The 25,990-nt window shown below is 48.9% G+C and overlaps 1 protein-coding gene across 3 annotated transcripts in view; it reads right to left on the bottom strand.

The window, feature by feature from the left end:
- SKI (SKI proto-oncogene) overlaps positions 1-25,990 on the bottom strand; it is a 115,834-nt gene that overhangs the window by 81,206 nt on the left and 8,638 nt on the right. The window contains exons 1-2 of one of the 3 annotated variants that reach the window (XM_027728712.2): positions 8,125-9,001; positions 7,093-8,014 (exon numbers count right to left, since the gene is read on the bottom strand). In XM_027728712.2, coding sequence (XP_027584513.1) covers positions 7,093-8,004 — 912 coding nt within the window. In that variant the 5' untranslated portion in view covers positions 8,005-8,014; positions 8,125-9,001. Of the gene's footprint in view, positions 1-7,092; positions 9,003-25,990 lie in introns of those variants that run through there. The other 2 variants (XM_027728713.2, XM_027728710.2) reach the window with 2 other exon arrangements.

Below are 25,990 nucleotides of genomic sequence, written 5' to 3'. Positions count from 1 at the left end.
CAAATCAGAGATGGAGCTGATAAGAGCTCCACACATGGGAATTCCCGCTGGCTTCCAGAAGAGCTCTGTCCTCACACTCTGACAGGATCAGAGCTCCAATTAGTGCCAGTGCTTTTGTCACCTCATCCAACCAGAAGTCAAAGCACAGCCATTACCTCAGGGGAGAGGGGCCAGTCCCTCTCAGCCAGGACTGCCCAGCACCGAGATCCACTGCTCAACAACTGCACCTGACGCGGCTCTGAGGCCAAGTTTATGGGCCTTGAATTTGTATCAGAGAAAAAGGCTGGCCCTTATCCCAACTACAGACATATTTCCTCACTGGTAAAAAAAATAAAATAAACAAAAATGGACAGATCTTAAATACAGGAAGGGAAGAACTGCCCCTGTTAGGTCTGTACCGAAACCTTCAAAGCCAGTCTTGTATACAGTGACCAGCAGACAAAACCCTCTCAGGCTGAGTGCAGCTCCCAGCTGGAGAAAGTGCTGCCCCATTCAGTGAGATCTGCCGGGATCAGAGCACCAAACTTGGTTATTAATCCTTGCTAATGAGCAAAATGAAAACACTGCAGCAGCAGAACTGCAGGTTCTCAGACTCAGCACAGTCCTGCAAATACAGGTCAGGCCATAAACCCTGTGAAGCCCCTTTGCCTCAACACTGGCACGTTCTGGTTCAGAATCTGCCCCTGCTCTCTGGTGCCAGTGAACACACAGGCAGGAGCCTGAGACACACACGAGTGCTGTGGTTTGTGGGTGAACTGGTTCCAATTACTATGGGCTGATTGCTGGAGTGAGAGCTGTAGAACCGGCCCCAAACCCCGGGATTAACCTCGTGTGTTCCAGAAGATCCAGGAGCAGGTGATCTCTACACTGGCAATGAAATGTAAGACATACAAGACTACACAAAGTGAAAACAGGGAAGGTAAGGGACCAGAGCACATCTTTTCAGAGCAAACCTGCTTCTCTGAAATTGTTTTCCAAGATCTCAAACTGCCTATACTAGAGAGAGAGTGAAATAGCATTAAAGAATTGGTGCTGATTTATTAGTTTATATTACACATTACCCAGATTCATAAAACTTATGTAAACAAAGTAGATATTATCTAATAAAATGTATCAATAACACATATACTCTAATTGACAGATTTAAAACAAAAACATGCTATATTACTACATTTTAAAGTAATGCTTCCTGTATGTGAAGATCAATTTGAATTAAGTGCTCTATGGCCACTCAGCCAAAATAGATCAGCCTAGTAATTGACAGGATCTATCAATGGATTCTCCACAATCCAGTCCAAATCACTTTTGCCTAAGCTCTACTTTCTTTCCAAGAACCCCTGTTGGATTTAGTGCAACTGCTCCATGACAGTTTCCTCTCAATAGGAATTCCAATGTCAAGTCCAAAGTGTGCTTTAAAAAAAACAAACCAAGACAAGCAAATCAAACCAAATTTTAAAAAAAACTTGTGTGTCTAAGAATGGACACGTGGAGACAGTTCTTCCTGTCACAGCAAAGGAGTCTGGCCAGCTGAGCCAGCACTGTGAGCTCCATCCCCAGTACCAGCCCACTCCTCGCTGCCCTCAGTCCATCCAGACCCCTCCATAGGTGGAAATAACTGAGTTCTCAGTGAGAATGGACAGTGCAGCTCTTCAGACAGCCGAGCCCTGCCGGGCTCACCCCCTGGCTGTGCCCCAGAGCCCCAGCAGTGCTGCAGGGAGGTGCAGATAAGGATGAGGGCTCAGCTGCGCCCGCTGCGCTGCCCGGACACGCTCGCGCAGACGCCTCCAGATGCTCTGACAACACGGATCCCAACGCGCCTCTGGGCAAGTGCAAACACAGCCCGGCGGGTCAGCCAGCCCCGAGATAACCGGCCCAGGGCCTGGCACGGACCAGGTGTCGGGCTCCCGACACATCCAAAAAATCAACTGTGTTTACACGCGGCTTCAAAGCTCGCTACTGTTTGGGCAGAACACACGGCCAAGCCCGAAACCGCAGAAATGGAGAGGCAAGTGAGACGGCCCAGACAATGAAGGGAGAGGCAGAGGTTTAAATATTTTAGGCAGTGATTTTCAAAAGCAGAGATTGCATATAATTCCCTCCCTAATGCAAGAGAACTGACTTGAGGAACTCGGGAACTGTTCTGGAGCAAGAGAGAGCCGTGGTTGACTCAACACCATTAGATCATGTGCGGCACACTCTCTGTCCAACACACATGCACGTACCTGCTGCTTTGTTCTCGGCCTACAACATCTGTAGAACTGTTTGCACGCTTGGGAAAAAATGCTGATGTTTGCTCTAAGACTGACACCTCCTCGGGTACACGGGATTTCATTTCAGCGTGGTATTGCTTTTGAAGTTCAGCTTTTATGCTGTAAAAGGCTCCTGAACTAAACTACTGCCCCAAAACATCAGCGCCTTTGCTTTAGGGACTTGAAAATTTTTACTGGAGAATCTCTAAAATAACTCTTGAATATGGGGTAAGAGAACACATGACTTCAGTACTCCATCGGAAAACAACTGAACCCTCAGTCCTCGGGCAAATATTTTCGAAGAATATTTATCCAGTGGCTTTGTACCAAGAAGAATAAACCCATTAAACCCATCTTGCAATCTGACCACCACTGCCAGTGAATAAACTCAGAATCTCTCTGCTACACCTACTGTAGGACAGATCCTATTAACAAATAAAGATTACTACTGCCAGGAGGCAGGACTCTAGGACAAGACACACATCCCAGCTCTACTCCTGCAGCCTTTCAGGTGGCCATAAAGCACAGCACAGCAACCCCTGGGCAGCACCTAAAAGCCCACAGCCCGCCTCCACTGCGCTTTTCCACTTGCAGCAATTTTGGTCCTTTGATTGAGCTGCACACTTGACCTGGCTAAACCTTCCCCAGCTGAGCGAGCTGCGTGTTGTGGCAGCGCCGGGTTGTGAAATACAGTGGGAGGCCTCCTGTGCTCATTTGTGTGTCAGTACCCAGAGTGCTGCTCCTGGCTTCCAGCTCCTTCATAGAAGTGCTGCTGGGACTGGAACCGTGGGAACGGGGCGCTGCTGCCGTGTGGGTGTGCAGGGACAGCTCCCCCTCCCCGGGCCCTGCTCACACACGGCTCTGCCGTGTCTGGCACCGGCCAGGGAAGCTCCACGTGCCGGCCAACGGCGCTCGGGGCAGTGCTGGGAGAAGGGGCTTCAAAAGACACAGAGTCAAACCCACCCTCCTGCTCCGGCAACAGCAGCCAGCAGAGCCTTCGGGGCTGTGTCTGAACTAATTCAGGGCGAGGGCAGCAGCCTGGTGTTAAGCCAGCACAGAGCTGTCTGTCACACGGGAGGGACACACCAAGGCCAGATCTACCCCACAACAACACACTCACCAAGCACCAGCTACTGAGCTCAACAGAAAGGCTTTGGCACTGACGGGGAATTTCTAGGACCCTGTTTTGCAACCCTGTCAAGTTATTCACATTTTAGATTTCTAGAAATACCCCAGAATGGAGTGGTTGTGCTCCATCCACCAGTAGTGGTGGATGAAATGAGAGACAGGTAGGGAGACAGGACACCCACACGAGTAAAAGTCACATTGGTGCAGGGAGGCTCTGAAGGACCAGAGAGAAAGCAGAGCAGAACACCTGCATGAGCATGCAAGAAGGTGGAAAACCAGTGAAGGACACAAAATAAGCTAAATGGAGAAATTATCATGTGGCTCAAGACAAGAAAGAGCTCTGGGAAGTGGCAGGAAGGTGAAAGACCTTATGGGAGGTCAATCACTCATCCAAGCATGAATAGGGAGGATATAAAAATCAAAATCTTAGAAGAAGGTAAAGAAAGTGATTGAGGCCTCTGCGGTTCCTGCTGTAGTGGGGACTCCAGTTGTCACAACTCCCTCCAGTTTTTGGTTAAGACCCTTTGCTGACTTCACACAGATCCAGACAAAAGCTTCTGCAAGTGGCAAGACCAGGCACCAGGAGTTGTTCAACCCACCCGGCTGACCGAGAGACGAGATATCGACATCCACACATCCCTCTCCCAGTACAGATGGATGGATATGCACAGCAGATCCTTGATGCATACAGAAATATGCATCGGGAATGAAATATCTAGGAAAAGCTACGCTTGTAGCAAAGCTTTAAAACCACACCAAGAAAAAAGGGGAAAAAAAAAAGAGAGAGAGGGAGAGGAAAAAAGGCAGTTTTGCCACTACGCTGAATCTGCAACAGGGGCTTGTGCCAACCCAGCTCCTCCATTTAAGTCAGACCCTTAAAAGGCAGAGCTGTGCTGGCAGAAATCTACAGACCTCATCACAGAAACCTCATGAAGACACATGAAAAGGTCAAAGAACTCACTGCTGCTTGAACAGCCATAAAAATGGTCATATGCATCCCATGCTACCAAAATCCTACCAGAGCCCCAGGGAGACACAGCACACAAAGCAACGTGTCTACACACAGAGAAAGGGAGAAATTTAAAAAACTGACAAAAAGGCCACTCCTGAGAGCAGAAACCCCAAAATCTGACACAGCAGCTTATGGCACACCATGCACACCAACACCTCTGTATAAAACAGAACAAAGCAAAGATCTACATCAAAAAGGAAGCCCACCACAAAGACACATGTGATTCACCCTTTCATCCCCGGAGACAGCCAGACCCAGAGCCCCAGAGCCTCACCAAGCCCACAGGAATTCACACAGACACACTGAATGGGACCATCCTGTCATTTCCTCACTCAGCACCTCAACTTTACTCTGTTCCTTGCCCCTGGCCACAGCCTCCCAGTCTTGGAGCCTGATTAAATCTCTCCGTAATTACCCGCACGCACTGCTACAACACAAATGACCTTAGCATATGATATCCGTTGGCTGAGCCCAATGGAAAAAGACTTCAGGAAAAGGAAGGATAAGCGTACAGAACTCTGCCAGCGCTGTCAGGGTCTCCTCAGGACTGCACTGAAATAATAGGAGCCCTGAGGCCAGCTCAGAAGCCTTGAAACTTAAGCCCAGTTCTGCCCAGTATGTGATAAAATGTTCTGTTTTCTGTATCCCATCATCTGAGCACACACTTACCCCTCTGTTCTTCCCCACCGGACTCTCTGCACCTTCCAAATAAACCTATGCAGGAGACTTAACATTTTATGATGATGGATTTCTGGCAAAATTTTCCAAGAAAGAGATGGCCACCACTTCCTTACAGAATTTTTGGCATTCGCTACCAGGTGTGTTGAACTCCCTCTGCAAGGAGTGCTGCACTCGAGGGTGGGAGAAGGGTGCTTCTCTTATTCTGAACTGGGATCTATGAAAAGATCACCAAAAAAACTGAGGCAAAGCCAAGATTTAATAATCTTTTTCTTGTTCTCCACCTTCAACCTCACCTGGGATGCTGGATAAACCACACAACTGAAGAGAACACCCAAAAAGCCTTGTGAAAAAGGAAAGCACTCCACTACTAACATTCATTTCTGGAAACGACCACGCCAGGGACACAGGACCCTTCGGGAGCAAGAGTGTGGAAATTTTTTAATTCTGCTTCCCAAATGAAGCACACCCTAGAAAATTCCTTTTCCAACATGAAAAATGTCTCCACTTGGAGAGCCATGTTCTCCTCTCTCATCCATGTTCATCTGTCCCACCATTCCATCTCGGCACATGACTGACAGAGAATAGACAAGCCATTAAAAACACATCCACCTCCAACCACGGGGATAATGTGCCTCATTACAGCCCAGCTTTGTCACGGCGTCCTGACACTCCGGGGAGGAAAAGGAGGGGTGAGGACAACGACTGAGCCGGGGGCAGGAGAGAAACTGGGACTGGAGGAGTGGGACTCTGCTCCTTAATCCAGTGCAATGGGCTCTCCAGGCCTCCTAGGCTGGCTGTGGAATTTTAAAAATCCTTGCGTTTGCCTGGGTATTTTTGTTACATATTTTTAGAAACAAAAACTCTGCTTCAGTCAGAGCGTACGTCTGCCCCTTTAAACAGGTATTTGGTAAGGTAATTCAGAATTCTACTGAACATTCGAGGTGGGCTTTAAACACCGCTTCTCTTTTCGAGGCTTGTGCATCGCCCTTCCACTCCACACACAGACACCCAGAGCCGAGTTGGGGAAGCTCTGGCAGCGGGGCAGAACCCAAGCAGCAATCCTGCAGCAGGAGTTTGCTTTCCCCTCGCACGGGGGAAGGAGCGGGAGGGAGCTGCTCATCCCCAGCCGGTTGCACCATCGCCAGGAGCCAGACAGACAGCCCGGTGTCTGTGAGTCCTCAAGGCCTGTGGCACTGCTGCCCGTGGAGCAGGACCGCTGCCAGATGCCAAGGCAGCCTCCCACCCACACACCAGGGATTCTGGGATTTAAAGGCAGCTCAGACTGAAAGAAAAACAAGAGACACCTAAAAAAAATGTGCTTTAGCTGTCTGGCTCAGCACGGCACGGCAGAGCTTGGGGAGCTGCTGCAGCTGGCCCTGGACAGAGCCATTTGTGGATGCATGCATAATCCAATATACAAAAGCCAGGCTGGTGGGGAAATTCAGGCTCCACGGGGATACTCTAAAACCAGGGACTTCTCCATTCACGTTCCACACACTTAATATGAAAACCAGTGACCTGCATTACTGTCACAATTATTTTCTCGACAGCCACATTTCATTTCCATACGAGCGTTTAGAGCACTGAGCCCCCACCTCCCTCCCTGGCGACACGCAATCGATCAGAAAAGTGAATGTACTTGTGTCTGGAGCCATCAGTACCCGCTCCTTTTTTCTGGCTTCTTCCTTGCCTTGACCCCTGAATGAAGCCCTTGAGACCCAAAAATCACGTACTTCCAGATGAAGTCTGGGGCAGTGTGGTGGGCTTCCAAGATCAGGGTCCACGTACAGTAAAATATACAAACACACATATGGAATTTAAACAAACTCCGACCACCGTGTACAGAACACAACCGGAGAAATAAAGGTGCCATCTCGAGCACCGCACATGCAGGGAGAATGGAGAACACGATTAAAATTGCTAAATGACTCCACGGAAAAGCAGCTGGTAACAAATTGGGTATATCGGTGAACGTTACCGAAATTCCCCCCAGCCCCCTTTAAAACTGCAGGCATCACTTACCCGGGGGGCTTTCCTCTTGTATTTGTTGTTATAGTCAAATTTTTCTTTCATTTCATCTAAGAGCTGGCCCAGTCTAGCTTTCTCCTCTTTCCCAGTATAATCCTGGCTGAGGAGGATATAGGATCTCCAGTTTGCAGAGTCAAAGCCCCAGTGGCAAGTCCTGTTTTCCAGAGATTTGTGAGAGTGGACCACAAATTTGTGAGGTGGGTACATGAGCCTGCAGTCCAAGCACTGGATGCAGGCTGCGCTGGGGTTACTGTAAAGCTCTGGCACCAGGAGTCCCTTACACTTCCCAAAGCACTCATGATACACCTTGAAGCTCTTCTCCGTGAGCTCCAGCTCAATTGTGCTCGAGAATTCCTTCTTGCAGTGGGGAGGATAGGTGCCACCATAAAGCAAGGCGTTACAAAGCCTCTCAGCGTCAGTTTTCGTGATGAGCCCGCAGGAAGGAGCGGAGAAGGGCAGGATGCCCATGACTTTGAGGATTTCCAGCTGGTCAGCAGTGCATCTGGAGCAGTAAATATGCAGCTCATCACACACCGAATTAATCTGCTGCAGGGAGAAGTCCCTGAGCACCGAGTTCAGGATCTGGGGCAAGCAAAGCCGCTTCTCTCCACCCACCACGAAGCAGGAGATGGTTTCCCCTTCCAGGATGGTCTCGCACCTCTCTGTGGATCTGTCCGAGGGCATGAAGAAGGGACCGGGCATGACCGGAGGAGGCTGGATTGGGGGCAGATGCAGTACAGGTTCCGCGGGGTCTTTGCCATTGTCTTTCTTGTACATCTCCTGTGCCCATCGTGCTGAGAAAGCAGCAGGGCCACCCAGGGAGCTCATAGAGCTCAGATGAAACTGTTCCAAGGTCTTCTGCAGTCCTGGATGAGGCTGGAAGCTGCTTCTACTTACAGTCTCCATTTTTTAGTTTCTATTCCCAAAACAAACAACAAAAATCCCCAGTTATCTTCCACCCTGGTACAAATCCACTTAAGGGATTTTTTTAAGGAAAAAAATATGAACAAAATAAAACAAACCCACCCTTGTTTTTTTTTTCTCCTTCCCACTCAGCAATCCACTAACGGAGAGGAAATAAATCCTTTTGTATGCGTGTCTCTCTCTTCTTTCTTTCCTCTTGGTTCGTTACAATTTCAAACCCTCCAAGTCTCCAAGCTGCCCCGATGGAGCAGAGAATCACGGCAAAAAGAGGTCTTCATCCGAGCACTCACCCCCTCAGCCAGCCCCCAGGCAAACCGATCCCTCCTCCCACACCTCCGACACTCACACACTCACTCACACACACACACCACCCACGGAAACACAAAAAGTCTGTGCCACGCTCCGAGCACCCGGGGCTCAAATATGTTCTGGCGGCTGCTGCTTCTCTGCAGTGATCCCCCTTCTGTCCATATCCACCGGAGGAAGGCGCGGGGGAGGAAAGCAGAAAGCAGGAGGCGGCAGAAGGCTCGGTCTGCGCGAGAACAACGCAGGAGGAAAGGCCCCGCTCTCCGGCGCTGCCGCGGGGGCTCCGCACGGGCGATGAGCGGCTCCGCTGCCCCTCGGGGTCCCTCTGCTCGGCCGGGGACGGCTCCTCGTCCCTGGGGTCGCCTCCCTGCCCCTAGTGCTGCCGGTGCTGTCGGCGTGCCGTGGGGAGCCGCGGGGAGAGCGCGCACATCCTCGCCGCTCCTCTCGCCAGCAGTGACTGAGAGTGCCTGCGAGCTGAGCTAATGCAGGCGGGCTCAGCCTCCCGCCCTGCGCCTCCCCCCCTCTGTTTGTTGGTGTCTGCCTCAGTCATTGAATCCCGGCCAAGAATGTGACCAACTCCCCAGGCCGGGCTCTTCCAGGAACAGCGCCCGCCTCCCCCCTCGCTCTGCGCCGACACCAGCCGGGATGTGCCGAGCCGAGCCGAGCCGGGACGTGCCGAGTCCCGCCGAGCCGAGCCGAGCTCAGCCGTGCCGAGCCGAGCCGAGCTCAGCCGTGCCGGGCAGAGCCGAGCTCAGCCGAGCGGAACCGAGCAAAGCCGAATCGAACCGAGCCGAACCGAGCCGAGCCCTATCGAGTTTAGCCGAACCGAGCTAAGGCCTGCCGAACTTAGCCGAGCCGAGCCGAACTTAGCCGAGCCGGGCCCAGCCGAGCCGCTGCACGGGCGGGCGCGCGGCGCGGCCCCGGCGGCGGCGCCGGCGAGGGAGGGAGGAGGAGGGAGGGAGGATAAACTGCTGGGTTCACGGACCGCCGCGCCGCCAAGGAGGGCCGGGAGGGCGACGGCTTTTCCTCTCGCCGCTGGATCTCTGGCAGCGGGGAAATGGAGCGGCGCTCGCACGGGCACGGAGCGTGTGTGTGAGCCCTGCCAGAGCCCTGCCAGAGCCCTGCCCGCTCCGCTGCGGGCACACGCCCCGCGCACCCCGCGATCGCGGGCGGCAGAGCGCGATGGACGGGCGAGAACTGCGCGGGCCGGGAGCGCCGGGGCCGCCGAGCCCACCCAGCGCTGCGGGCACAGCGATCCACGCACGTGTGCTTCCCTGGGCTCGGCACGCGTGTGCCCCCCGCTCTCTCACACACATGTGCCCCCCGCTCACACACACATGTGCCCCCTGCTCTCTCACACACACGTGCCCCCCGCTCTCACACACGTGTGCCCCCCGCTCACACATGTGCCCCCCGCTCTCACACACGTGTGCCCCCCGCTCTCACACACGTCACACGCTCGTTCACGCGTGGCTGGGTGGGCAGCGCTGGGTGGGCAGAGCTGGGTGGGCAGAGCCCCGCGGGAGCCTGAGCCAGGGGCGGGCACTTGGGGTCGGTTCCTCGAGCCCAGCCCGCGGCGCCGGGGCCGTCGGGGTCAGTGCGGGTCTGTCCCGTTTGTCCGGCTCTGTCTGTCGGTCTGTCCGGGGGCACCGACCGCCCCCCCCCCGCCCCGCCACACTCCGGGGCCGGGCTCCCTCTACCGACCGACCGGCTCAGCGCCGAGAGAGCGGGGCACGGACACACGGACACCACTGACCAGGGCACAGACACCTCTGACCAGGGCATGACACACGGACACCTCTGACCAGGGCATGGACACACGGACACCTCTGACCAGGGCATGGACACACAGACACCTCTGACCTGGGCATGGACACCCACTGCCCACTGGTATCGACACCCCTGCCCAGCAGCACTGCCAAGTCCGTTATGGATTTATTATCCAGATCAGCAGTGGGATGCTCTTACTTTCTATCAATGTCAAATGTCAAAGCAAAAAACTGTGGCTTCTCCCTTTTTCCCAGGGGCTGCGCCCCTAGAATTCTAACAAACATTTCAACCAGCGCTAAGCACCACCATGAGGAACAAGCTGAAAAAGTCTCAGCTGTTATCTCTGAGCTCTGTCAGATTTGTGTATCAAAAAGGGCTGGAGAGCACTTTCACACCAGGACAATTGTTAGTACTGTTTGTAATGCAGCAGTGACTTGAAGCACTGCTCATCTTGGTGACACAGACACCAAGCACTCAGACAGTCTCCTCTGGAACAGTTCCCCAGGGCAGGGTAACAGAGAGAAAACACATCAGGACAAAGGAGGAGGAGAGCAATGAGCAAACACCACCACTGTGATTCACTGTCAGTGTAATGGGGCAGGGAACACACCGAGCTCTCCTGTTTAATCTGTACTTTTATATTCTGAAATCCCAATTCAGAGTAAAGGACAAAGGTGTCAGAGTTGCATAAGAGCTTCCATCTTGCCCAGCCAGCATTTCCCCAGGGAGCCAGCATTTCCCCAGGGAGGAACCCACTCTCACATACCCAACTTGGCCATCAAGCCTTGAAGTATTGAAGGGGCTCAGAGAAGGCAGGAACCAAACACGTTGGGCCGAGTCAGCAGTTGTGTCTTCGTGTGCTCAGAGAAGATACTTGGAGAATCTTCACCAAATTGTGAACAGAATGAACAGAAAGTCGTTGGTGGCAAGAAGGACCCTTCTATTTCCACGATGCACACGGAGTTAGTGATCCACAAGTGGGATTGTTAGATATTACCACAATACCAAGGTCTAAAGCCGTGATCTAACTGTCTAGGCCATCCAGTCCCTGTTGATTCCTGATGCTAAAGAAGTTACCACACTAAGAGAAAGCAGGACTAGGAATATTCTTCACTGAGTAACCTTAATTTAAAGGCTTTAGTTAAGAATAACTTTTTAATAATATTCTTCAGAAACTACGTGTTGGTACCTTTGATAATATGGGGGAGAGACATCTATCCATTCCATCATTTTCAAACTGAAGATGTGTTTTATTAGAATGAAAACCCTTCCCACCATTCAGTCCTGTCTTAGAGAGGTTCTGACTATGACAAGGGAGAAGCACCAGACACCCAGTGATTTCCAGCAGGGATGTGGCAGTCGACCAGACTGTCATCAAAGACACTCAAATACAGTGGTGAGCAGCAGCAGGATCATTCCCTAGATGGATTTAGTGCAGTTGCAGACTTTTTTTTTTTTAATCCACTAAAATATAAAGGGCCAGATATACTCAAACATCACTTATGGAGTCCCTGGTTCTTTTAAAGAACCAAACTAATGCTTGCGGGATGTTTGGAAACTTCTCAGCTCTGGAAGCTGGGTGTTTTCACTCCCTCTTCTTTACCCCTTAGAACGAAAGGACAGCAGTAGCTGCTGTAGCTCATTTTAAGAGAGGTGCCATGTTCTCTTCCAAATGACTTTTTAATGCAAGTAAATCACTGGATCGTGCAACAGATTGTTTATGGGTGGAATTCATAAACGGAATTCCTGAAGCAGAGGGGACTACCAAAAAGACAGGAAGGATGGGCTTGTGGTTAAGACAGAAAACTCGGGACATCTGGGGTCTATTCCCAGATCTCCCACAGACTTCCTGTTGCCTTGGGCAAGTTGCTCAGTCTCTCTGTGCCTCAGTTTCTGTCTCTGCAATCCCCAGACGGTGAGCAACGGGAGTGGCAGCTCCTGCACTGAGATCCATGCCGGGACAGGAACCACCCCTCACTCCTGCAGGAACAACACAGCAAAACCTGCCCGTCCTTACATCCCCCAGACTCCTCGGAACTGAGGCGGGAGCAGGGGGAGCGATGGGAGCTGTCCTGTGGGATTAAGGTGGCAGTGCCTTCTGAGGTCTCTGCCTCCCCATGATGGACTGTGAGCGCTGCACATCTTAAAATCACATTAATCTTTCCCCCAGTAACTGTTTGTCTTGCTCCAGTTCCAAAGCCCTCTAGCTGGAGAAAGGAGAGGGGGAGAATATCTCCGAGGAAGGGCCCTAACACCACAGTGTTTTTCTCACTCTCTCCCTCTTCTCCTCCCCCTCTCCATTGGCTTCAAGGCCAACAGCTCCTGGAACACAAACACTCTTGTAAACTTCTGAACCACACAGCCCTATGGTGGGTGGGTGTTTGCTCCCTGCCTGCCAGTTCCAATCCACCCACAGATTCCAAAGGCCCCGAACAAAAAGCAGACTCCATTTTCCATATTTAACAGGCAATTCTCTTCCCTCCCCAGCGCCTTCCCTCGCAGAACTCGGTGCCTCTCCCCAGCACCGAGTCCCACCTTCCCCACCTTCCCCAGGCTGAGGGCGTTATTTGTGTGTGTGTTTACACAGACGTAGGAAAAGCATATTCCAAGTGGATTCCCCCCAGCCCTCCCTGGTTTTCAGAGCCTGCCTGCTCAGGAGGAGCTGGGGATTATCGAGGGCTGTGCTGCAGATTGCAGCTCTCTGACAGAACGTTTGGGAAGGGCCTATTGTGCAGGTTGTGAGGAGGGAAGGGGGAGCGTGGGTGCGAATGCCACGCGTCAGAATTCCTGCTGCAGCTCCCATCAGCCTGTACATTCCTTGGAGCAGCCACTATCCAGCTTCTCCATGGCTGTGGCACACACACTCGGTCCTGACTGTGGCTTTCTGGGACTGAACTAAACCATTCCTGCATGACCAGGATATTTCCTTCCCTCTTCTCCTTTAGAGATTATCATTTATCAAGGTCATCGTTTTCATCGATCAGCTCATTGACAGTGAAACTGGGGAATGCCAAACTATCCTGAATCTGTGGAATAAGGTTTCAAACTCTGTTGAAAAGGATCATCTGAGAGTCAGGTGATCTTTTTCAATCAAACATTTCACGCAGATTTCACTTACAGAAAATTATTTCACCAACGGGAACCAACTTATCTTTTTTGGCCATAACAAATTTCGAAAAGTTTCTTTTTCAAAAGACCATTCTTTTTTTGGTATGTATTTCTCTGAGATAGGTACTAAAATACGTGAATTTAAAACATCTAAAAAGTCACAAGAAAAAGAAATGTTATGAATCGGTCATACTTAAGATGAACCAAACAAAAATTTTCACTGTCTGAGGTCAGAAATGGACTAATGTCGACAAAAATATTCTTTTTTTTTTTTTCTAAACAGCACACCTTTCAGGGGCAAAGAGCTCCTGAGGTGGCTGGGACATGTCAGCAGTGACAGCCAGGCTGTATTTGATGGCTTTGGTTCAGCTAACTCCTTTTACTTTACTATATTCACCACTAAGAGATTCAGAATTCATCAATATTTTCTTAACCTTTTTCCCAATTCTTGGTTCTGTCCAGCCCAGCTCCACAATGTATCTTTTATATCTTTCCAAAGTACAGAACCTCCACGGTGAATATACATAACAGACCTGTGACCTGCTTCAAGCATGGCTTGGTCTCACCTAAAATTCACATTTAGTTTGCAGGAAATCATCAGGCATCCTAGAAAATACAGGGGGTGAGGGGCTGTTAAAAGCACATGAAAGAGCTCTCCATCTCCTGGAATTCTTTCGTCCCAGGTTGCCTGGTATGTTGCTCAGGGCTGCCCCTCCCTCCCACACACTCTGTACCTACATGTCCCAGTGGATGCTGCCAAACACCTCATTGGAAAAAAAAAATCAAAAAATCCTATGCTTGGTACCGCCAATAAAAAAATTAATTTACTGGGAAAAGTCCGAGTCAGAGAGGGGAATAAAGCTGGAACTCCTGGGATTCCCAGAGGAGCCCTCAGAACAGGCCTGCAGGGACCCAGGGCTGCACAGACTTTGTGCCAGTTGTATCAACACCAAACCTCTCATTTCCCACATTGCCAGCAACGAGCAAACAAGGCAGAGCATCCACATCCAGCAGAGGACAGGACAGGAACACCAAGCCAAAGCCTTGTCCCTGGAAACAGCTCCCACTTCACCTGCAACCCACGTGCAGCTGTAAGGCCCAACATTCCCTCCCTCAGTAGCCTCTCACAGACTCCAGGGAATTCTCACATCCCTGCTGGAACCTCTCTGAGATCATTTCTCATCTCATGGGACCCACATTTACAAGTCATGTTGATGTGTTTAAGTGCCCCTTTGCTGGAAAGCCTCTCATTGCTGGGTTATCCCCAAGGCTCTGCTCCTGCTCTCTGTTCTCACGTCCTTTGGGACTTCACAGCAGCTTAAGATCCAAAATCCTGGCAGGGAATGAGCCCCAGGGCCTGACTGACATTGCTGAGCTCTGCCCCTTGTCTGCTGGGCTGACAGGTGAGCTCGGGGTTGCTGTGGGGACCTGTGTCTGCCACAAATAACCCCCAGAGCACCAGGACTCTCTGGAGCTCACTGCTGGCATCATCCCTTCAGTCATTCGGGATGTGCTTCCTGAAAATCTGGGATTTCTACTCCTTTCTCACAAATTCCTCTGCGTTGATCTCGTATTTATTTCATTTATGGGCTTTCTGAATGAACCTGTGATTAAAGCACAAGCACACCTCATTAGCATAATGAGATTTTTCCTACAAGCTTGTAATGAAAACGAAACAAATTCATTCTGTCATTTTACAGATGTGGAACTGCGGAACAGAGAGGATGTACAACAGGCTTAAGGCCACCCTCCAGATCTTTATCACAATCCAAATATTTTACCAAGTTAAAAGCAACTGCTTTTAACTTAATAAGTGGGGTTTTTCCTTACAAAACTCCACTGGTATTCCTAGAACTACACCCAAATCAAATTTATGCAAGAAGAGAATCCAACACTGTAAGACAGAGGGGGTTTGGAGTTTGTTTGGGTTTTGGTTTGTCCATAAGACCTGTTCCCCACTCCAGTGGGCAAGACAGGCTGTTTTCAATCAGCCACTTCAGACACCTGCAGTCTGGTAGCAGCAGGCAGTGAAGGTCCCCCACAAGATTCGTACTCACTGAAGTGTCTGGTTCTCTTCTTCAGGAAAAAGACACTGAACATTCTCATTCCTAGGCAGCTTCACCTGTCAGACTAGTTTTTATGTAAAGCACTTCCATTTCAATTCCTCAGTTTTTAAGGAGCTGTGTCAGAAGAGAGGAGCACAAGAAGCAGCAGGTTCTCAGTGTCCCCTCCCCATGTCCCAGCAGAAGGACATTCCCATGGCCTGCCCTCCTCCAGCTCCACAGGCAGGGCCAGTGGGGATGTTCAGTGCCCAAATGAGCTGACCCTGGACTTTCAGGGAGTGTCACTTCTGTTTCCACCAGCCCTACACTTTCAATATTCCCTGTGTCTGTACACAGAGCACTTCTGGAGGTTAAACCCACTTCATTCTGTGCTCCTCTGACACAAGAATGGGGTGCAGAGTAATCAGGCAAGAGATGAGCTCATATTTATACACCTCTGTGCCAGGTGTACGTGGGCACAGCACTTGTGCTGAAGGAATGGCCAGTGACTGTGAGAGGGAGGCCTGCAGGGAAGGCTGGCTCAGATCCCCTTTTCCATCTCCACCCTTCCCAAGTGTCTGACCAGCTCTGTGCCCTGCACGTGGCAGGCTGGGAGTGGTGCTCTCCCCCTTCTCCCTCCCACCCCTCCCGTAACCCCAGGCCCATCTTGAAGCAATGATGGTGTCTGTGCTGTGCAAGCTGCAGCATTACCACCAGGACCAGGATCCATCAGGGAACGTGCCAGCTGGCACCTTGCCCTCCCCTCTGCTTTCCTTCCCTGCGCAGGAGAAACCATTCCCTGCCTTCTGGGGCCAGCACTGGACCCACACTGTTCCTCCTAATGAATGCAACCTGTTCTAACGAATGTGAAGCTTATTTGTGAGTGTGGAGCTGCACTCAATTGCCTGACATTTCACATTTCTCACCATAAATCTGGGTAACACTTTATTCTAATTACTGGGACATTTTCTAACTTTTATTGTTTCTGGCAAACACAGGCAAAATGAGCTCATTCATTATATAAGGTATGTGAGCTATTTCTTCAGGGGAAATTGTGTTCTGTATTACCCTTGCCATCCAACGAGATGCCATTCACCTCTCTTCTACGTGTCATTAAGTGTCACACAGACTGAGAATAATTAACTCATCTTTTCCTGAATGACAGAGGCCTTGAAAGTTGATATATCCATCCATCCATCTGTCCATCCATCCATCCATCTATCCATCCATCCATCCCAAGGTAAAAATCTCTTGTATTTCCCCCCGCCCCAGCAAAGTTCTGTAACTTCACTAAGATGAGCAGTGCTGGAGACTGGAGCTTGCAGTCCTCTGGCTCTCCAAGGTCACATCCCTAGACCTGCAGAAAAGAACACTCAGCATCTCTGGGCCTTGTTTGTCCCACAGCAATCAGTGCCAAATTTCCAATGGAGTCCAAACAGAGATTAAGTTTAGGCTCTCTATCTCCACAACGATAATTTGGGGCCAAGACTCAGTAGGTGCTGAGCACTCTGCAGGCAGCAGAACCTCTCACTTGTAAACCCAGGCCAGAACTGTGCAATTACTGAATTCAGACTGGAGTGGAGAAATCCTAACTCAGGCCACTCCTTCTGACAATTGTTGAAGCTCCAGGACTGGACTCTTGGCCTCAGCAAGGCCTCTCCCCCTGTCTGTGCACTCCATCCCTCCTCAGACTGTACCTTCCTTGTTCATGCTGAGATGATGGAATTGGCCTTTTGCCCAGGTGGAGGGGAAAAAAAGGCAGTTACTGTAATGGAAGGGCTTTCTGACTCTTCTGCCTGCAGTGAGTGAAAATCCCAGGCAGACACACAGAGCCTGGTTAATGACTCACGCTCTGCTTTTTCACCAGGGAAAAATTTCAGGCCTGCACTCAGTTAAAAGATGGAAATTTTTATAAAACTTCCATTGTGGTGTGTAGCCATCTGTTCAGAAATTAACAAAACCAAAATCAAAGGAAGCAAATGGGTTGATTTTCTTTCTTTCTTTTTCTTGTAGTAAGAGCTTTCTGTTCTGTAGATAAGACGTGGATCTCCAAGGGGGGGGGAGGTGGGTGAGCACAAATAATTCCGTACAAAAAAACAGAGACTTCGAGGTAATTGCTTGCTGGCTTTGTGCAGATGGAAGGTGTTCTCTCTGGGATGGCCTTCCCCTCCTACAGTGATCAGTGTTTGTACCAGTCAGGGAGGGATTTGGGGTCTGTGGGCATCAGCGTGTGCCCAGCCCAAGAACCCTCCGGTCTGAGCAGCATCCGAGGGCTTTGGATGAGATGACTTTCCTGACAGAGTGTCCCCTCCCCTGGAACCAACCCACTGAGCATTGGGATGAAATGTATGTCATGACACCAAATTCCAAGTTTTGGCCGGAGGAAAAAAAAATAAAGAAACAGCAGTCAGCAAATTTTGCCCCTTTCCTTTCCCTTCATTCTTTCTAATGCTTCATAAAAACATGTAACAACTTCTGCCTGGTCTTAAGTAACAACATATATTCTTTCTTTCTTTCTTTTCAGAGTTGAATTCTTGGAACTCATACCATTTTCATTTAGCTATTTTTACCCGCCCTGCTCCTTCCTGTATCCATGGAGTTTCATCAAAACATTGAATTCCAGTCTCTAATGACATAACCTTCCCCTTTCCTTCCTGATCTCATGTCACCTCTCATTTTCTCAGCAGCTCCAAAGCCTTCTCTGAGTTCTAGGCTTTTTCTACTCTAGGCTTCTTATTTTCTCTGTGTGCTTCACATCAGCACTGTCCTCTACAGTGTGGGATATGAAGAAGTCACAAACTTCTGCATAAACAAGTAAACAAAGCTGAGGAAAACCCTTTCTCTTCTTCCCTACTGCAGGAAAAAATCCGACTTGAAACACCCAGTTTTGTCTTCCATCAGCATCAAACTGGGATGATCTGACTCAAATCCCTCTGGGAGAGGAATTTTCTGTGTTGGGTATAAATCAGCCACAGGACAGCTACAGTGAAAGGAAGAGAATGATTGTTGGGTGAAGCTGAGACAAAGGGACTGGGACACACATCCAACACCTTCCCTGATTATTTACCCCCTAAATGGTGGATGGAAGTGCCACTCAGGGTGTGTCTCCAGTTCTTACATGGATTAGCTCTACAAGGGACCTGTCACAGTCTGGCCCTCTGAGCTCTGTCCTCAGGGGTCCTGCACTTGTGTGTTCCTGCAAGGCAGAGGCTCCAGTGCTGTGTGAGCCTCGAGGAGCAGCAACCTGGCAGGAACATTCCTTGTCTCAGAAAAAAAAGGGAGCTGCAAATGGAATTCATTTGCTGATTTGCAGGAACAATGAAGTCAAGCAACAAAACTTAGCAAACCGTATCAAAAAGCATCTTCACAAGTATTTTTGCAGGAGACAGAGGTGTTTATGAACGAAAAAGAAAAAGAGGTGTGGAAGTCACAGTTGCTCCAGGGCAAATTTTAACCGTTTTCCCCTCCTTATTAGAATTCTCATTCATAAAATATTGCTGGCTGACTTAGCAGTCACTGCACCACGTGGGATTTGAGGTGTTCCTAAACCATCTGTAACCATTTTTTTCCATTTGTCTAACTAATTTTCCATTTTCAATGGATCTGTTTAAATTTTATCTCTCTGTCTATATAATGAGAGTTATCTGGAACATCAAGATAGGCCTTTATCCCAGCAGAGGGATGGACAGCTTAGAAACAAAGAACATGAGCTCTAGGCCATCCCAAACTCCAGTGCCATCCCTGCTGGCAATGCCACAGGAAGGCTTTGATGCCATAAATCACATTGTGTTTGATCCTGACACATTTCCCCACGCGGATCCTGAGGTTCAGAGTCCTTCCAAAGGGTGTCCCTGAGTTTCCAGCCAGGTTTGCTCTCAGAACACGACATTCTCAAATTCAGAGGAACAGCTGATCAGTGTGAGCTCTGCACTGACATCTGCCAGGAACTGGAAGATTCTCTACAAACAATCCTGTCATGTGTCAGGTGCCCAGAATTTCCATCAAATTCAGTGGCTGAGCCACTGAATGGGATTCAAGGATTAGAACATTAACTTGTACAGAGTTACACCTATCCATAACTTCCCTATGGGAATGCAGTGTGGGAAGATTACAAGACTAAGTCAGCAATTTCTCAGTCCCGCAGTCTTATCTCCTGGTGCCCAGCTAAAGTCTTTTATCAACAGAAAACAGCTGGAAAGCTTTATACAAACAGTTATGATCCTGCAAGATTCGGAATAATATTTGCACGATAGGCTGAGAAATTAGGTTTGAAGTCTTTCCTGTGTTTAAGCCTAAAAAGAAAAGCTTAGTAAGACCCAGAAATGCCACATTCAGTCTTCTTACCCACAGAAATGAACTGGCTGTGTGGATCCATGCAGATTAGTTTGGGCTGGCCTGCAGAAGCTCCATGGGGAGCACATCCAGGTTACAGAAGATGTGCAAATGAGAGGGATGTGACACAGGTTTGTGCTGCCTTTCATTTTTTGTTCATACCGAAAAGAGCTCCATAACGAACAATATCAATAATAATAATAATGCTTGCTTTTAAATGTCCAGTCTTACCCACACTGGAGTTGTGTGTGTTCGGGATTCACCTGCAGCTTATCCATATTTAATCTTTTTCATGTCTCTTCCCTGCTTTCCTGGGATCACTGACATTGGGATCAGCTGCAGTTACACAGACACGTGGCATGATGGACTTTGGAAACTTCAGAACTAACTCTCAGGTTCTTCCCCAGGTTGGCAAGGCCATTTTCAGCAAGTCAGGTCACCCCTCCTTCTCCCATAAAGGGGAAATATTTATTTATATGACTGCTTATTAGAGCTGGACATGGGGCCATACCAAGAGCTGTGTGTTACAAGAGGAAACAGTGGAGTGGTTCATGTTTAGCACAGAAATAAGACAATTTTGTCATGACCTACTCTGTGTTACCTGCCTAAAGCAAGTTTTCATGCCATGTTTTTATTCCCTCTTATCACAAGGAGCTACTCACTTAAACTGCCTCTGAGCAGAGAGACTCTTGTCCCTCAGCAGCAAAAACAATGAGGTCCTTAAAAGGGCTGGCTAGAAAAACTCAGCGAGTTCACAGAGATGCTTTGTCACTTCTGCCCATTACCCAATGATTTTCCTTATATAATTGATTAATAAAATCCATGACATTCCTCTGGAGACAGGCCAGGCCACAGACCCTGTTCTCATTTTATTTCAGTTCTAGGAAAAGCAAGCAAGGAAAAATTGCCTCTAAAAAGCTTCAGCTACTGTCACTGACGCTCGGTTCCCACAGAGGTCCCTCCGTGACCTGGGGAGCACAAGGGCTGTGGTGTCCTGAGCTGGGGGCTGAGCTGAGCTCTGGGCACTGGCCTCAGCCCCCTGAGGGCATGGCCATCCAGGTTTATTTGTAATGGATTTTTGCTGACACTTCCAATTTCAAAACGTTATTGAAAGCGTTTGGTGGGCAGCTCAAACACCTCCTCACAGCTCTGTGTCTCCCTCCCTTTGCAGGGCTGGGCCTTGTGGCTTCCAAAGGTGCTGGAAGTGCCCCTGAATCTGTCTGAACAATTAACCTGAACCAGAGCGTTCCCATCTGCTGGATCTCCCCAGAGCTGACATTTGGTAAGGACCATCACCTCCTAAAGGGCAGAACTGCCCCTCCAACTGCAGGCACTGCCAAGCGTATTCTGCTCTCCATTTGCGAGATTTAATTTGGAAAGACCTCGTGACAACTCCAGCGTGGAAGTGAACAGCCAGTTGGAATCGCTGTTGGCATGTCAGGGGGAGGGGGCAGGGAGGGAAATGAACCCAAATTAGCTGTGGTTTGTGAGCAAGGGAGGTCAGCTCTGAAAACATAACATGATCCCAGTGGGATAAACAGTAGAGGAGATAAATCAGTAACTGGGCCAGTCGTGAAATACGGGTTTGCAAATATTTCACAGAGTCAGGGAAGGGGAGCTGAGGAGCAAAACGATTGACTGGTTGGGAACAACGTGCTCAGAGGGAATGTACAATCCCTGCAAACATGGCACTGGCACAGGGCTGCTGGGCAGCTAAATCCAAGGGATTGCTGCACTGGACACAGAACAGCCAACCCCACACACTTGTCCTTGGGATTTGTGTTGGCAGGGCCTGGCACAAAGGCCTCAGGTCTCAGCACAGGGGGCCGTGTGGCTCAAGCTCTGTGGCAAGTCAAAGGTCACCTGCTTTGTCTTGCAAAGTTCCATTTTGGGCTCACCAAACCCATGCCAATTATCTTTATTAACATTTGAATCTTTAAGATGATGTTCCAGACACACTGGGTTTGGGTAACAAGTTATGCTATTTGAAAAGCATAAAGATTTGCTTTAATAGGTTTTCAGCTTAGTGCTTCCACATATCACTCACTAGAGATCTAAAGTGCAGGAAGAAATCCAGCAGGTCAATATAATCAGTAATATCCTGAAAGCTTTCTGCAAAAAGAGGACCTTGAAAACATCACAGGCTCAAGCACATCAAGGAATCGTTTTTTTATACTTTTCATTATACTAAAAAGATTCAAAGACTCTTTTCTTCTTTATTTTCTTCACAAAAAAACTGAGTCAGAGAACAGATAAAACCCAGCACATTTTCATCATGAAGAGCTGCTCTGACCTCCAGTTTATATTAATTGATTCAGGAAAAGAAAGGGAAAATTTCCTAAAAACATAAGAAAGCAGTAACTGTTCAGTGTAAACAAGGAATGAGTTGAGCATTTAAAAAATCTAGAAGTGTTTAGGACATGGACTTCAACACACAACTTGTTGTGAATGGCATCACCCAATCAACACAAAGTCCCTGTATCCCTGTATCCCTGTATCCCTGTATCCCAGATCCTGTGCACGGATCTGTGCTATTCCTCTGAAGAGTCTGAGCTGTTCTGGGAGGGTTTGATGCCACATGGCCCCACATCCCACATATCCACGGCATCAAGGGACCCACCTCTAAACCAGGATGGCTGGACACAACATGCCCTGTGTGAATGGGCTCACAACAGCCAGACCATGCACAGGCTGGACAGTACATCCACGTGGATGAAGTTCCAGGCCCAGGACCCTTTCCCTGCCCTGGTGATCCCCAGCACTCCCGGCCCTGCCATTCCCGTACTGCCGGCAGGATTTGCAGCTTGGGAGCCACTCTGCATATTGGCCACGTGCTGCTGACCCCAGGAGTCAGCACCGAGGGGAAACACCTGTAGGTGCTGCTGTAACTTGAAGGCTTTCCCTGCAGAGCCTGGAAAGGCAGAACTGCTTCCCATGTGCCTTCACTGAGCGGAGACCTGTGGTGCCAACCTGGCTGACGTGGCTCAGCTCCCAGGGAAGGAGCGGGGCTGAACCGTCACAGACACCTCACAACATTCCACAGAATCCTGAAACAAGCACGGGAAACAGGAGAAGTACCAATTTAGTGGAAGAACAGTGAGGTGGGTCCCGAGGATGAAAGGCAAGTTGGACTGTTTCCACTGGCAGCTCTGAGGTTATCGAGCACCTCAGCGGAGAAGCACCTGTAGAACACAGTGTACAACCTCTGTTAAAGGGCTTCAACGAGCCCTCCAGGGTTTCAGAGCACTTATAGAAGTGACACTGCACTGACAAACGGAGGCAGAAGAAAAGGATGAAGTAATTCTCTCAGTAAACAGAGGAGGTCTGGAGAGAAGCACAGATTTCCTGTGCTCTAACCAGCCGTGAGCGCGCTGCCCACGCGGGCATCGGAAACTCCTGAGAACCAGGGATCATTATGCAAGACAGAGGATGCAGGACTGGTAAGACACATTCACCCAACTACTCACTCAAGCCACAGCTCAGAACAGGAAGTTTCAGTCAGACTTTCAATTCCCACACCAAGCTAAATCAATCTAAATCAAATACGTTTAAAAGAAAGAGCCTCAAATGGAAAAAACAGTCTCTTTATGCCACCCACTACCAGAAAGATTATTGTTCTTGCCTCAAAACTAGCTCTGGTTTGAAAGCTGCTTGAATTTAGAAATCCAGGGATTGGATTATTTTCTCTCTGTTTCAATTTCTACACAGGAAAACTGAGTAATTTGTGCAGTTAGCTAAGCCAATAAAACAAACAAAAAAGAAAAAGGCAGGCAAGGAGGATGGTCACTGCTGGATTAGAATTGATTTATGCTGATAGAATGTCAGGGGGAAACATTTTTAAAAGTCTTTAATCAGGCCTTATTTTCCTTTTTTTTCCTTTTCCCCCATTCTCAAAAGCTTACTCATCTGATCCACAATAATTTTGGGATCAAGCCTTCTTGATATCAAATGTTGCTGGTGATATTTCCAGCACAGGAATTGCTGCAGTGGATCCCACACTGTGCCCATGGTCCTTTTCCTGACATTGGTCATGGCTGGCTGCTTCACACAGAAGTTTAAGCCACTTCAAGAGGTACCAATCCAAAAAAGAAGTCACTCCTTCACCACCAAGAGTTAAAAAGGGTTTTCTTGTTTCCTCTCTGATGTTGCTGTACTTTGTTTTAAAGGTCATTACTGTAACAAATCTGGGTCTTCTTGAGCCATACAAACATCCCATCATTCCTGAATCCTTCCACACTCTCAGCTGCACAGCCAGCAGTACACAGTTAAATATATAAATATATATATATATATGTATATGTATTTCTGCTTCATGGTACATGTTACAAGCTCAGGTCTGTGCTTCCACCCGGAAAGGGAGCTGGAGCAGGAAGGGTCTGTTCCTGCACTCTCCCTTTCCCTGTGCATTTGCTCCCAGTGAAGGATATCAGACATGACAGCCCTGGAGCCTGCAGCCCTTTGTCTGCACAAAAGGTCCAGTTCTGTCTGCAGGAGGGTGGGACTTCAGCCATGCACAGCTTCAACACTAGATTCCAATCAACAAGGCCTTGAGAAACTTCCAGGAACCACCGGCAGAAGTGGGGAATGAGCAATATTAAGACTAACTAACTAATCAAGGTTCTCTCTGAGAGCCCTTTCTGAGAACTACCAAGGAAACCAATTAGGACCAATTGCATTCGTCAGTGGGGCTGGAACACATCGGAGCCCATGTCACTGCTTATTTATGGGCCACTTAAAAATAACCCTCCAGAGAACAGCCCCCGAGCTGCCCCTGGCACAGCCTGGCTTTGGGAGGCAGTGCTGATTCCATCAGCAGGGCAGTGTGTGCAGAGCTGCCCAGCCCTCACCAGAGCTCAGGGGCAGGGGCAGCACAGGGGTCACCCCCACGCTCAGGGATGGCCCCAGTGCCAGGCACTCTGCTCCCAGAGTGGGGGTTCTGATTTTCCACTGGCACCAATGCCACGAGGACCCAGGAGTCAGGAACAGCAATGGAAGCAGTTGTGAAATTGTCCCGTCTACTTTTACCGTCCACATGGAAAAACACACAACAAGACTGACAGGCACACGCTGGGGAAAAACCCAGATGAAGTCCTTAAACTCTTTTTTCACAGTTTTTAAGGAGACAGAGTCCATCCTGAGTGTTTAAGTTCTCCAGAAGCACTGTCTCTTTAAAGCTGGAATGTGACTTCTCTTCACCCACAAGAAAAAGTGCAGTTTCCCAGGTTCTTACTGGAAAGTTTTCTTGGGAAAAATATTCATTTCCAAAGCGTTGTTTTTACACTTTTGGTTCACTGGTTGTTTGACTCTTGTAATGCTTTAATAGTGTTTTTACTCCATGAATGTTTGTAATAACTAAATCCATCCTATTTCCTAGAGTATCTCCTTTTAGGGATAATTATATCAATATGCTTCTGACATTTTGTAATCCAAATAATTTCTTTTTTCTACATTTTGTTCTCAGTTGGGTGATTCAAAACAAGACTTAATGGTATGCTCCTGGCTCCCACAATTTCTGAAAAAGCTGCTGCACAATAAAATCCAATAAATAACCCCAAAGAATTGGAAATGTGGATAACTCTCCGTAGCATTTTGTTAAATTCTCTGAGCTTTATTTTCTAAGAAGAGAGTTCAAGATTAGCTACAATCTGCTGCATTCTCCAAGACAAGAATCTCGTGCATATATTTTGTGTTCACCTGCCCCAAGAAACTTTTCAATTTTTTTTTTTTTTTAAAAGCTGCAACGAGGTGTGTTCTACAACAGACTAAAGTATATACCCATCATTAAATGTGCTTACATATGGCCTTCAATAAGGCCCCCAACCCTATCTATTTACAGCAGGAAATCTGCAGGAACCCAAGCAGATTGGACAGGCTCACACAGCCCTTTTTCAAAAGCTGTGTGTGATCTTCTGCAGAGGAGATACATCGCTCAACTCCATTCTTCCTCCACTTCTGTGCTCTCTTGCCACAGTCAAGCCTCAAAGCTTTTCAGAGACTACTGGAATTTAGGAATTAATATGCTTTATGGTTCCACAGACTGGTCTGGGAATTACTAGTTCATCACTTCAGGGTTTGGCTCTTCCTGCCATTCTCAGGCCTCCTCTGCTGCCCTTTCTGATGCTCCATTTCAAATGCAGTTTTGACATGTCTGTGGCACTCACTCCTCATTGAGGACATCCTGGCTGTACATTTCTGTAAATTATTACATTTCACGTGTCATCCTGTCAAACAGGAGCTGTGTGAGGCACAGCCCTGCCACCAGTGCTGGTGCTGAGTTTGGGGGGCTGCAGAGCTGGACTGGCTCAGCACTGGGTGAGAGGTGTCAGGGCCACTGGCAGGTTTCTCAAAGCAAACATCAGGCCCCATTTACCCTTCTGCCTCCACATCAAATTAAAAGACAACATTGCAGA

Source organism: Pipra filicauda, unplaced genomic scaffold, assembly GCF_003945595.2.
Source record: "Pipra filicauda isolate LSUMZ 115617 unplaced genomic scaffold, ASM394559v2 scaffold87_size3191425_pilon, whole genome shotgun sequence".
NCBI classification, from domain to species: Eukaryota; Metazoa; Chordata; class Aves; order Passeriformes; family Pipridae; genus Pipra; species Pipra filicauda.
The sequence above is the reverse complement of the archived record's forward strand: the minus strand, read 5'-3'. Positions and strand labels throughout refer to the sequence as shown.